At 41.0% G+C, this 14237-nt stretch overlaps 1 protein-coding gene across 3 annotated transcripts in view; it reads right to left on the minus strand.

The window, feature by feature from the left end:
* Window positions 1-4915: 4915 nt before the first annotated feature.
* Window positions 4916-14237, minus strand: part of LPAR3 (lysophosphatidic acid receptor 3) — a 101504-nt gene continuing 92182 nt past the window's right edge. For all 3 annotated transcript variants that reach the window (XM_066376682.1, XM_066376684.1, XM_066376683.1), the window contains exon 3: window positions 4916-6670. In XM_066376682.1, coding sequence (XP_066232779.1) covers window positions 6342-6670 — 329 coding nt within the window. In that variant the 3' untranslated portion in view covers window positions 4916-6341. The remainder of the gene's footprint in view (window positions 6671-14237) is intronic.

Here is a 14237-nt window from a genome sequence, read left to right on the forward strand (position 1 = left end):
GACTGACTGATATGTCTATCTCCTAATTTATATACATGTATGGTAAGGCATCTACCTAAGAAAAACACAACCCTAATTTAGATTATCAGCTGCAGATCCCAGACCCGTATATTGTAAACTGATCCCAACCCAAAAGGTCACACATTTAGGTGACTTCCTTTTTTTCCCTTAGGTTTTGGAAGATTCTACATAATACAGAGAACATCTGTAACACCAGTATCACCGTCTGCCATGGTGATACCTTGAGGTTGACTCCATCTGTACATGTTTATCCCTCATATTTTCAGCTCCCTTTCACTTTATTTCCCTTGCATTATTTGTATATACATTTGATTTATGATTTTCCAATTGCTTAGGACAGGACTTTTTTTTTCCAATAAAACTTCATTTATAGAAACAGATAATTGACTAGATTTGGTGAACAAGGGGATGAGAACAAGGGGATCCAGTTTTCTACTTGCCCTGTCCTAAGCAAATTTTTACATTTGCAATCAACTAAGTTGACTTAACTGATTAAATAATTCACTTAAGTGTGTCATGACTCCACTATGGCCCCCATTAAACAAATGATAAAACTGGCTCAAAAATGTGAAGTACTTGGACCAAGGTCGCAGGAGCAGTAAGTGCTGAATTGAGGTCTTGTTCTCATTTCAGTGCCCAGATCTTTTCATCATGATCTCTTTTCTCCCAGATGAATACTTTCTATCATATAAAATGGATGTTTATAAGCTAGGGAAGCACTTCATACTTTGTACACCCTACTTCTCATGCACGTGAACAAATAAGGACAGGGACTTTTTGTTTGCTTGTTCCCTAGCACCTAGCAATTGTTCAAAGAAGTTGATTAAATTGAATGTAAAAATAAATGTGTGTTTTCTGTTTGCCTTCCTGGAGTAAACAGCAGCTTACACATTTTGAATTCAAGTTCACTTTAGCAAACAGGAGCAGATCGCCGAGACTTCTAGGTTCTGCATTTTGATAGCAGTGCCATTTTCCTTCAGAAATCCTTCCCTTTATATATCAGTGATGGATTTATGGTTACACACTTCACACTGCCTTAATCTCATAGATTTTAGGTGGTCTCCCTAGGTGATTCTTATGCACGAAAGCTTATGAACCAACTGCGATCAATGGAAACAGAGCTTCTTTTCTTTGAAATCCCTATGCAAGAAGCAAAATTAAAAGAATTGAAAGACTTAGGGTTCTTTTGAGAAGTCACACCTGGAAGGTGATGTATAGAATCACAAAATTTGGGAGCTGGCAAGGTCTTTACAGATCATTTAATGTGAGAACCTCATTAACAAAATCAACAATCAGATCTAGAGTTTCAGAGGCCATTTAGGGCACACCGGAAATCATAACTCAGGTATTCTGAATTGCAGTCTAGTGCTTTCTCACAATGGTTGTCCCGTACACTTGGGTGAGTGGTGAACTGAGCAAATCTATGTGTGCCAGTCACACTGAGGGTGTACATATGTATTAGCAGTTTTCTGAAAGGTAGCAGTCAAGTTCTAACAAAATTAGTGTATTAGATGATTCTTCACTAGATGCAAGTCAAGTATCTTGAGGAAGGGATACCATTTCCTATTATGCACAAAATGACATGGGTTTGTTATAAGCAGCCCCCCTCATTTTATCTTTAATACAATCTTGTGATTAATATAGAATGTGCAGGCTCTAATTTTAATAACAAATACAATCCAGATGCAGTTTATGGAAATTTACATTATGCAAACTTGAAGTTGCTGATATAAAAAATTTTTTGCTGCATGCCTAAGCGGTGGTGCAGCAAATAGAGCATTGACATGGGATGCTGAGTAGCCAGGTTCGAAACCTCTAGTCGCAGGCTTGAGCATGGGCTTATTCGGCTTGAGCGCAGATTCATCAGCTTGAGGGTAGGGTCGCTGGCTTGAGCATGGGATCATAGACATGACCTCATGGTCGCTGGCTTCAGCCCAAAGGTTGCTGACTTGAAGCCCAAGGTCACTGGCTTGAGCAGGGGGTCACTGGCTTGGCTGTAGCCACCCCTCGTCCCCGGTCAAGGCACATATGAGAAAAAAAAAAGTAATCAATGAACAACTAAAGTGCCACAGCTAAGAACTGATGCTTCTTATCTCTCTCCCTTACTATCTGTCTGTCCCTGTCTGTCTCTCTCTCTCACTTAAAAAAATAAAAGTTTTGCTGCATAAATATGCTCTAAAAGGCTGGTAAGAACTGCAAATCCCGAAACTGGCTGGCCCAGTGAATTGCAAACCATGTTCAGGGACTGGCATACAGGAGTACCACATTATATAGTATGATGTGAACCATATGCTTACAGAAGTGCACCGGAGCCTTCACATGTGACGTTAGTGACTATTGTGCTATTGTTTGCACTACAAGCCTTTAGCTCAGGAGTTATGTATAATAAAGCACTCTGAACCCCTAACCACTGCCATTAGTAATTTGCCATCTGCTAATTTGGGAGAGAGCACACGCTAAACAGTACTGGTGAGGATGCTAGTGTCCCCTCCAAAAAAAATCCCACAGCTACAGCATCTCCCATCCCAACATTATTCCTCTGTGATAACCAGTCTTAACTTACAAGTATTTTAAGGTATATTATGTGCTTATGAGAGTACCCACATGCAAAATACAATGTCCCTTTAAAAATGCTTCATGTCTTTAAGTGATTCTAACCCCAACTCTTATGCCTGGAAGATAATGTGTAGCACTGGAAGGAGTCCTAAGGATTTGCAATTTAATACCACATTTGGTGGTCCACCTCGGGGGACATAAATCTCTGCTAAGCATCCAGAAGTCAGATCTATTCTGCGTGGTTTTCATTCTTGTTTGTACATGGTGAGAGATGTCTTTGTGTAGAATAGCGTTTTGGTTATTTTTACTCCAGGCACTAACAAGGCTTGAGTTTGTTGCTAAGTCACCTTCACAGGTGCCTTAACAGGGTTTACTTTCATTACGCTCCTTCATTCAACTAAAAAAGAGAGCCAAGCATTTCTACTGCCCCTCTATAAATGATTCGAGGATTAATGAGCTAATAAGCCAAATTACCCCCCCTTTTTTTTTGAGAAAGAGATGAGAAACATCAACTCATTTAGATATCTCTTAAGATGTTCACTGATTGCTTCTCATAGGTAACTTGACCAGGGGGCTCAACTGGAGCCAGAGAACCCTGCTCAAGCCAGTGACCTTTGGACTTAAGCCAGGGACCCTGGGATCATGGTGATGATTCCATGCTCAAGCCAGCGACCCCACACTCAAGCTAGTAAGCCTGCACTCAAGCTAGATGAGCCTGCACTCTAGCTGTTGACCACAGGGTTTTGAACCTGGGTCCTCAGCATCCAAGGTCAATGCTCTATCCCCTGTGCCACCATTGGTCAGCCCAAAATATGTTTAACCTCATGAGGAAATTAGCCTACAAACATGGTTTAGGGCAGGGGTTGGGAAACTTTTTGGCTGAGAGAGCCATGAATACCACATATTTTAAAATCTAATTCCATGAGAGCCAAACAATGACCCATGTACTTTATGTATTATCCAATAAAAATTTGGTGTTGTCCGGGAGGACAGTTGTGATTGGCTCCAGTCACCCGCAACCATGAACATCCGCGGTTGGAAATGAATGGATTGTAATACATGAGAATGTTTTATATTTTTAATTTTATTATTTTTTTTATTAAAGATTTGTCTGCGAGCCAGATGCAGCCATCAAAAGAGCCACATCTGGCTTGCGAGCCATAGGTTCCTGACCCCTGGTTCAGGGCATGCCCTGAAGTCATGTGGGGCAGCATCAGCAGATAAACAGAGATGTCAAGCCATTCCTCTGCCCTCCGCAGCCTGAAGCTGATTCCACTGACATCACCCAGTCCTTGGTCCCGGGCCATCTATGGGCTGTGCACATGCTCAGTACCAGTGAAGCAGTGGCACTGAAATTTCTAAATTTTGACTTTTAGTATTTATAAAAAGCATTTGATTGCTAATTGTGAGGGAAATTGGAACATTGATGGGGGCTTTTATTGTTCTTATTTGAAATTAAACAAATGGGGGCTGGGTCGTGCCATAATCATTTCAGTGCTAAGAGCTTCTAAAGGTCATACTGTGACCCAAAGTTTACCACCAATTTTGAAACAATTTCACCAAGAAATGCCAACAACTTATATCCAAAAAAATATTTCTTTCCAAGCAGGCAGTTTTCACAAAGGACTAAATTCTCCCACCAACACAGACTTATCAGAACACATTGGACAGTACTATAAATCTAAGAAAATTAAATCTTGTTTAGCTAGGGAGAAGCCCATGCTGTAAGCAACTATTCTGAAAAGATCTAACTCAAATTTTTAGAACCATCTTCCCGATGACTTGGAGATAAGCTTCAGGTCCTAAATTTTGAGAAGAAACTTTTTTTTTTTTTTACTTTTTTCCCCCAACTATGAGGGGGCCTGCTGTTTTCTCAATGAGCCCTGTGACTGCTACCACTTGTCATTTCCAAATATACATGACTTCTCTACTCTTGCACTATCTGAGATATGTGTGTACATAAAAACAAAAGCTACGCATTCCCACCATGAGTTTTCACACTTGGATTTCCTCCAGACACCTTTCTGAATATGACATTCTACTGCAGGATGCTAAAAATGATACTTTCCTCAAAATAAAACCTTTAAAGATCCCTTAGTAGCTATTTGGGGACTGAAACTCAATTTCAATTCCCCACCCTTTGGCCAGCTGCAGATTCTAAATGCTTACATAAAACAGAAAAAGAGTTTGTACTTCATGGCAAATGTGATTTTTCTTCTGCAGTAAGAATGTGTACTATAGTTACCATAACCTATGTTTTTACTTCGAAAACACACAAAGCAATAATGAATCTCAACAAGAGAAGAGATTCTTTTTAAAATTTTATTTTATAGGTAGCTTTGATATAAGCTTCAGATGGACCCACTTACTACACAGAGTTTGTGAAATCTACACCTTCAAATCATAACACTTTATTTTAGGCTATATCTAAAAGCATGACTTTACAAATCCTTTATTACAAGTAGTTCTTGCACATAAATGTTATATCACATAGCCAAAAAATGTAAACATCTTTTGCAAACTACATAAATACTATAATATCTGCTGTGAAGGTACTGTTACTTTAAAATCAGAATATACTCTAACTGCTTAGCACAGAAAATTGGTCAGTAGCCTATGTCTATGAAACATTTCTTTTTCCTTAATGACTTGCCTTTCATGTTGCCTACTTAGGTCTTTGAAGAAGAAAATATTTCAATAGGACTCCCATCAAAATTCAGTCCACTAGTAAGACAAGAAGTGGAAGCACGTTGATAACTGTGGGCAGACATGAGACATGACAATCATCCCACATACTAACTGACAAGCCACCAAGGCGTGGAAGAAACCGACAATAAGGACTGGTGTCGTGCTGTTGGATCCTACGTGGGAGGACTTCAGCCCGCTGTCAATATACCTCTTACTCTGCTGTATGTCCATTTTCAAATGAATCACCTCTTTGTCTTTTTTTTTTTCAGAAAACAACAGGTCATTTCTACAGCTATAATCTTTGGCCGGGAAGTCTAGGTGGCCAGTAAATTTATTTCATCACTGTGCTTGATGCCTTTAAATATAATTTTTAAATGTATAAATATACAGATGCGTTTACACACTCATGCACAATTAGAGGACCACAAGGCTATTTTTTTGCTTCAAAAGAAGTTTTCAGTGTTGACCTTTTTTGTTATTACTTTACAGTAAGTTCTTTTCCTCAGAATGTTCTGTAAGTTAAAAATCAAGTTTTATCTGGCACCCTTACTGATCGGTTATTCTGAGATTCCTTTGAATTCCTAGCTACTGGCCATGGTTTCTCTGAGCAAAAAATATGGATATACATATGTATCTCTCATTGATGAAGTATTTAAAAATTTTTTAATTGCATGCAGAAAGAACTACATAAGCTTTCCAAGCAGATACGTAAAGTGGCTCAAGTAACAGTATTATTTATTGTGGCCTAAGCCCTTTACCAACATCTTTTAAAACACAGAGAATGGCTACAAGAGTGTGGCAGAGCCCGTAGTGCGCTTGCGGGCCAGCGGCGCGAGGCTCCCAGGGCAGTGCGGGGAGCCCTGTGCTCTACTCCCTCTTCCTGCGCATTCCCTTAAATGCACTGTGTCCTCCTTGGACTGCCCATGCTTTTAAACTATGTAACACGATTCTTTGTTAATCTAGCAATGATTAATTCAGACCTCAAATAACACTGTACATGAGCTTTGTTAGAGACGGTAACCAGTCTCAACAGCTCCTCCCCCAGGGAGGCTGGGCGGGCGGAGGGCGTCTGTGGCTCAGGAGCTGTTCTTGTTGCAGACCGTGTTTTGGCTGTTGCTGTCTTCTGTGTACTGGCTGCCCGTGTCGCTCCTGCTGAGGACCGTGGAGGTGACGCGGCCGGGCCGGCGCTCCCGGGGCTTCTCCTGGGAGCAGCAGCAGAGCATCCTCTTCATGGTGTTGTACATCTCCTCATCCTTGTAGGAGTAGATGACAGGGTTCATGAGGGAGTTGAGCAGGGCCAGCAGCAGGAACCACCTCTTCACGTGCTGCAGGCCGCACTCCTTGCAATTCAGGCCATCCAGCAGCAGGACCACCAGGCCCGGGGTCCAGCACACCACGAAGGCCCCTGGAGGGAGAGAAAAACAAGCAACGGGTGCTCAGACCTCAGGCTGCTCAGTTAGGTTTCTTCTGGTCCTGCCTCCTGCCAGTGGCATCACGGGATCTTAAGAATTTGCTTTGACAATTGCAAAGAAAACTGCCGCCCTTCATCTGAGCATGTGAGACCTGGGCCGGTTAGAGGCAAGGAGCTGGGAACCCTCTATTCGCCACGTTCTTTTACACCTCCGTATCTGCTTCCTCAGGTCGGGTAATGCGGGGCTCACACTGCCCTCCCCAGGAAGCACTGCACACACCTTCTCTCCATTAGCTCTTAGAACCACACTAGGAGGCTGCTGCATGGAACTAAAGGAAAGGAAACAAGACCTCAAGACCCCAAAACAAACAAAAAAGGAAAATGGGGAGCAAAACATGGAAAAAATGGGACAAATTAAAAAAATAAGATGGGAATGAGTCCAAATATACCAAAAATGAAACTCTGTTCATTGTGTTATAGTTTTAAAAAGAAGGTAAATCTTAACATTCTGATATCTCACAGTGCATCCATTCATACGTGGTAAAACCACGAGGAAAAGCAAGATGATTAACACAAAATTTATGACATGGTTATTCCTGCAGAAGAGAGAGGGCCTCTGGGATTAGGCATATAAGAGGTTCTAGAGATACTGATAATGTTCTATTAAATTGGGTGGCAAGTGAACAGGTCTTTTTAACATTTTATTCTTTAAACTGTATGTGTATCTTCTATAATTTTGTCTGATATATTTTATACACACATATACACATAAAAAAAGGATAAAAGAAAATTGACAATATGTTTTCCTAAAAACTATGTTTTAAAATAGGATTTTTAAAAAAATCATAAAAGCTTTTTTTCCCACTCCAGCACAAAACTCTAGTTTGGATTAGAGAACTGAAACACTAAATAAATATTCAAATCTATGTTCTGTCATATGTGGATAATTCATATATATTTTCCTTTTTGTATCAAATTATATAATTCATTCAATCAACACCTAACAAACTTTTCATTGAGCAATGATTACACATCAGGGGCACTGTTCTAAGGATTATATATGAATTTACCATGTAATCTCCATAAAAAACCTTGGAAACAGGTACTGATACTACCTTCATTTTAAACCTGAGAAAACTGAAGCACACAGAAGTTAGGTAATAAGCTAAAAGCCACACAGCTAATAAGTGGAAGAGTCAGGATTTGAACCCAGGTAACCTGGCACCAGAGCCTGTGCTCCTGTCCACATGCTAGGCTGCTCAGCAGTGGGCCAGAGGGATCTTATTACTAAGTGAGAGATGAAAGACAGAGAGGTACTTCTGGCCTTTAAAGTCCCATTTGTAGTATGTCATATCTGACTGCATCTATCACAATTAAATCATCTTGTGGTTTGCTAACAGAAATATTTCCTGGGGAAGGAGGGAGGGAGGGAGGGAGGGAGGGAGAGAGGGAGGGAAGGAGAGAGGGAGAGAGGGAAGGAGAGAGAGAGGGAGAGAGAAAAGGGGGAGAGAAAAGGGGAGGGAGGGAAGGAGGGAGGGATTCCAACAAAAATATATGCTGGCCACAGGAGTAAGAAGAGAAACACAAATCTGCTGACCTTTCCTTTATACCGTTTCCAAGAATAACAAAAGGCAAGTCTTTGACAGAACAGCTCCAACACACTAACTGCTAAGCTAGAGAAAGGGTGCTCAGCGGTGTTGAGATGACCACACTCAGGGCAGGAACCCTGGGAAACACCATTTAGCTCCATGACTCCTCCGCCCGGGACATCGCAGAGCAGATGCAGTTTATCTGACAGTTCATTCTTTTGGAGTTTTTACTGTATGTCAGCAGCTAGATACGAAACTGCCCAAAAAATGTCAAAGGAGAAGAATATTTCAAGAATGGTCTGGCCTTGGGAAACTCTAATCTTGGAGAATTCTTAGAGAATGTATGAGATGTTAGAAACATACAAATGGGCTATTTCTTAAAAGAGTGGCAGGTGATGGGTCTTAGGAAATACATATTTATAAATCCCCCTCAATTTTCAATAAATTTTGGAAGAAAAAGCTAATACAACTTTTTTTTAGTCGAGTCAGTGCTCAGACCATGACAGCTGGGAACAAGCAGAGTTTTCAGAGAGCATGCCAAACCCAAATCACAAATTTTTTTTAAAAAAAATCAGGTATTAACAAATAGATGTGGAAAACAGGTATGTGTCTCTTAGAGAAGAAAAGGCTAAGGAAAGACACACAATGTGTTAACTCTCCAAAACCTAAAGGCCATCACATAGAAAGAGGAAGTACAGACTTATCCTGGTCCAGAAGGTCATCTGAAACAAATGGAAAAGTACAGAGGTGGAATTTGGATGTAAGACCTCTTTTAAGCAAATGAGGCTGTTTAGAGGAGAACTGGTTGTTTAGAGCCTGAGAGTCACCCAAGAGCTCTCTGTATCTCCTTGCCTGGACTGTCCTGAGATGTTCAAAGAGAAGTGATATTTTTGTAAATGAGAGGAAAAAGGTGGCTTCTGAACTCTTTTCCAGGTAGAAAACTGCTAAATTCTATAAAACTATGAGTTTCAACTTCTTATAAAATTCAAACAAATTTGATTTGCTTCCCAAACATAATTAGACAGTATGGTGAAACACTGATTAAGATGAGTTCTTGTTCCCAAACGTAGCTGGCTGTCGAAACTATGAGGGAAGCTTATTAATAACAGATTCCCTGGTCCCACATTGGACCCAATAGTAGCAACTTCCAGCCCTATGAGGTTGCTACCCTTGTTATGATTCTAGTCTTACCTAAGACGGATTTTTTTTTTTTTAATCAGAGACAGAGAGTCAGAGGGATAGACAGGGACAGACAGACAGGAACGAAGAAAGATGAGAAGCATCAATCATTAGTTTTCCGTTGCGCATTGCGACTTCCTAGTTGTTCATTGATTGCTTTCTCACATGTGCCCTGACCGTGGGCCCTCAGCAGACTGACTGAGCAACACCCCGCTGGAGCCAGGGACCCTGGGTCCAAGCCGGTGAGCTTTTTCTTTTGCTCAAGCCAGATGAGCCCGCGCTCAAGCCGGCGACCTCGGGGTCTTGAACCTGGGTCCTTCCACATCCCAGTCCAATGCTCCATCCACTGCACCACCGCCCGGTCAGGCCCTAAGACGGATCACAAATTACAGTGACTCAAGAGTTTGTCGTAGGTCCAAAAGCCAACAAACAGAACAGTCGTAATTTGAATCCAGGCCTGACTCCCCAGACAACCTCTTGAGCATTTGCAATAGTGGAGGTAGTTTTTAAATACATATGTCCTGTCTCTTAGATGCTAAGCTCCTGAAGCATGCAGGCTGTGCTTATACCTGTCTGTCTTAGAACTAAGTATGAAGCCACACACTCACAGCAGAGGAGATGAGTCAGTTGAGTATAAATAAAGTTTATAAGTGCCCACCCAAGGTCAGGTATTACACCAGCTGTAGCCTCTGCTGATGTAAACAGTGAACAGTCCTTTTCAGGCAGTGACAGGCACGAAACCTGGATGTGATGATTCCTACCACTGTCAAGGAAGGTCTCAGGTGATATGACACTATGTTGAGCAGAGTGCTGAAGGTCAAGAATGACCACGCAGAACTGAGAAACAGCATCATGCATTAGGGAATTCCATATACTTCAAGATGGTAACTGAGGAAGTAAGATGAAGTCTAGGAAACAAAGCTAGGTTAGATTTGGAAGAACCCTATGGACAATTCTCAGCAGTTTGAATTTGTTGTATAGATCAGAACCCATAAGCCTTTGGATTTGCTGTATAGATCAGAGCCCATAAGCTTTTCTTTTTTTTTGTATTTTTCTGAAGCTAGAAACTGGGAGAGACAGTCAGACAGACTCCTGCATGCGCCCGACCGGGATCCACCCGGCACGCCCACCAGGGGGCGACGCTCTGCCCCTCCGGGGCATCGCTCTGTTGCGACCAGAGCCACTCTAGCGCCTGGGGCAGAGGCCAAGGAGCCATCCCCAGCGCCCGGCCCATCTTTGCTCCAATGGAGCCTCGGCTGCGGGAGGGGAAGAGAGAGACAGAGAGGAAAGAGAGGGGGAGGGGTGGAGAAGCAGATGGGCGCTTCTCCTGTGTGCCCTGGCCGGGAATTGAACCCGGGACCTCTACACGCCAGGCCGGCGCTCTACCACTGAGCCAACCGACCAGGGCCAAGCTTTTTTTTTTTTAAACCAAGAGTTTATTAAGAGAATAAGCCCGAATGCCCTTGGGTATGCATTGTATGTAATGGATTATTAACCTCTCTCTTAAGCATCTAGAATAAACCATACATGGGAGGATCAAGAAAATATTTCTATGTTCCAGGTTCATAAAGGAATCACACTAAAAAAAAAACGAGATCAGAGGCTTTTCAGATTCAATTGCAACTCATTAGTGGGTTATAAAATCAATTTTGCACATTTGCAATTTTTGCAAAATTGCAACCAGAAATTTTCCAAAAAATAAAATAGAACAGAACAGAAAACATCAGAGTTTATCAATTATAGTAAAGGTATGTTTCATAAAACTTGCTTCAGTTACACACAGTAATGTATATCAAGCCATAATACAGAATATACATTCTATCTTATTGTGAGTTCCAAGTTTAAAAAAAAGTTGGAAATCCACTTCTGTAGATCAGTGGGTTTTTTTCAAATCATTCATTATTGAAAAAAGTAAAGGAATCCTTCCCAAAGAAGAGCTCTTGTTAAATTTCAAACTCAGAGCTGCTCTGACTAAAGAAAGAAAAGGTGTAGGTGGGGAAGTTGACTAAAGCTCTTTGTAGCAAAATTCACTCTCATCTTCATACTACAACACCCCCACCCACACCCACACACCCCTCTGAGGAACCCATGAAAACCCCACAAAGCATAATAGGAAAACTACTGCTATAGAATAACAGTTCTTTGAAGATTTTTAATCAGAGGCACAGATTCCTCCTACATTTCAGAGTGAAGCACTGTCTGCATACTCAGGATGGACGAAGATAAGTGAACCTCGCCATCTGCTCCCACTTGTCTGAATCAGCTGGGGTACCTGCTTAACGGTCAGATTCCTGGGCCCAACCCACACCTCCTAAAGGAGAAACTGATGAAGGTATGACCTGGGCATCGCCAGTTTTAACCAGCCCCTGGGGAACGCTATAGTGTAGTTAAAGTGCAAGAACACTAGCCTAGGCCAGAAGATTCATCCGAAGACCTAAAATTCAGGAGAAATTATAAGGGTTTGGAAAAGTGGTGGTGGTGCAAAAGGAGAGCCGGAGACTGGTTAGAGAATCAGCAAGGAAGGAAAACATTACCCCTGGATGAAGAACTGGATCTAGCAAGTGAGGGAGAGGAAGAAACTCAGGGTGACTGGGTAGCAGGTGGTTCTGGTAACCATGAGGGAGAGACTGAGGAGGGGCGGGTTTTGAAGGAGAAAGTGGTTCCATTTTAGGCATTGAGCACCCAGAGGATCTGTGGCTCTTCCAGGCAGAGACAGGGAGAAGGCAGCCAGACGTGTGTCAGAGCACTGAGACCTCCAGGAAGAAATGTGGACTTGGGAGTCATCAGCAGTCGGTGGGCACAGGAGCCATGTGTCCTCCCATTAGTAAATATTTACTAAGTGGCCACCTTCCCATGTGCCAGCTGCTAAGAGTAAAGTTCTCCATGATGAACGCATTCGGTTAACAATTCTCATTTACTTCTATTGCCAAGTGACGGGTCAGTTCTATTGAGAAGCAATTATTTTTTATTTAATGATGTTCTATGTTTTTTCAGTACCTGTTTAAGAGATTCACTAATCAAAAGACTATAACTGAGTTTTCCTCTAGTAATTAAATAAACTAGCTTCAGTGCTATGCTTAAAAACCAATATAATAAGTTCAATATTAATTTTTAAAGTATATTGAATCATATCAGAAACTCAATTAAGTATTAAAATAATATTGAATGACTGTAATTTAAGGTAGTCAAAAACATCAACTTAAGGAATGTTGAACATCGAACACTTTGGAAGATACAATGACAAATGAAAATATTGGTGACAGGTGAAATAAAAGATCTTTCAAAGTCTCCAGTCAATATTATGTTGAAATAATCTATAAGTGCCACCCTCCTTGTTTGGAAGTTTTCAAACTATCTCAAACAATACTCTGGTTAACACCTTATCTCCACATCAGAAAATAAGAAAGAAGAATCTTAATCGCTCTGGGAGAAGGGCCCCTCACCGGAATGCATTTAAGATAGTTTAGCATTCTTGGGGTTTTAGTGACAGGATACATAGAAGGTTGAGGCTTCAAGTTGCATGAAGCCTGTTCTTGAAGACTCATATTTTTCTATTAATATAGCCATATTTTCATCTGTTTAAAAATTCACACATTCAGTTAAAAAGAAACTTTGATGTGTGAGTGGCACACAAATAAAGCAGCTGTAACAAAAGCAATCACTCACACAGAACAGTTTTACTTTGGCACGTGGACTACTCATTTCATCAAGGAGGATATATTTTAAATATGTTCACTCTGTTATTCTTTGTGTTTAGCCCAGGGAAAAATGTGGCAGGGCACAAGCAATAATGCTAACCTAGTAAGCCACAGGGCTGTCTGAGCTACTAAAATAGAAAATTACAACTCTACATAAAAATCAGGTTGTGAACCCCATCTTAGGGAAGCTCTTCTTATTTCAAAAGAATTTTAAAATTAAAATTTAAAAGTGAATCGTTCTTGGTTAGAAGCATTACAGTGTGTAAGTTACACACTAATAGAATATTCAAGTGAAAATGCTCTTTCCATAATAAAGAACTTATTCAATAATTTAAAAATAACACTTCCACATATGGTTTGCATTCAAATGCATATGCACTTACCCACAGTGTTTTAGAAGTCCAATAATTCAGAAAATAGATTGTCACATATGTGAAAGGAATGAAAATATATGCCTTTAGTAAACCTGACTTATTTTTACTGCAGAAAACAAAAACACTAAGACACTTCAAATAGATGATGTGCAGTTAAGCATTCCACAAATGATTCATTTAACACTATTGTTACCATTGGTGGATCTTTTGACTCTGACAACTGTTTTCAAACACTTGTTTTAAATTTATGGTCAGCTTTGGAAAATTGAAAATCATGGTGCCAAGCGGTTCTGAGATAAAATTTAAAGCAGAAGCATACCAGCTAGGACCACAGCCTCGCCCTAATTCTAGTGTTTAACTCTGGATAACAGCTGGAAGTCATAAAATGCATAAGAAAACACCATCTCCTCCTCTCAGTTCCCTTTAAATATTGTAGGCATGGGCCAACAATACCTCAGCACCTCACTAACAATTATATCAAGGGCTCTCTAGCATCTAAGAAAAGGTGTGAGGTCAGCTATGTGCATTGGTACAGTGCCTGGTATCATGTTCACAACTGACAGATCCCAAGTAGCCTGACCAAGGGTCTGAAATTCTTCTCCCCAGAGTCATTCCTTCAAATTAGAAAGGCCTGTGTTGTCCCTTACCTAAGATCACTAACATATTAAGCTGTAAGCATATTTCACCACATGAACTGCCATTCACAGGGTAGAGTCTTGGG

The sequence above is a fragment of the Saccopteryx leptura genome, chromosome 3 (genome assembly GCF_036850995.1).
Source record: "Saccopteryx leptura isolate mSacLep1 chromosome 3, mSacLep1_pri_phased_curated, whole genome shotgun sequence".
NCBI lineage: Eukaryota > Metazoa > Chordata > Mammalia > Chiroptera > Emballonuridae > Saccopteryx > Saccopteryx leptura.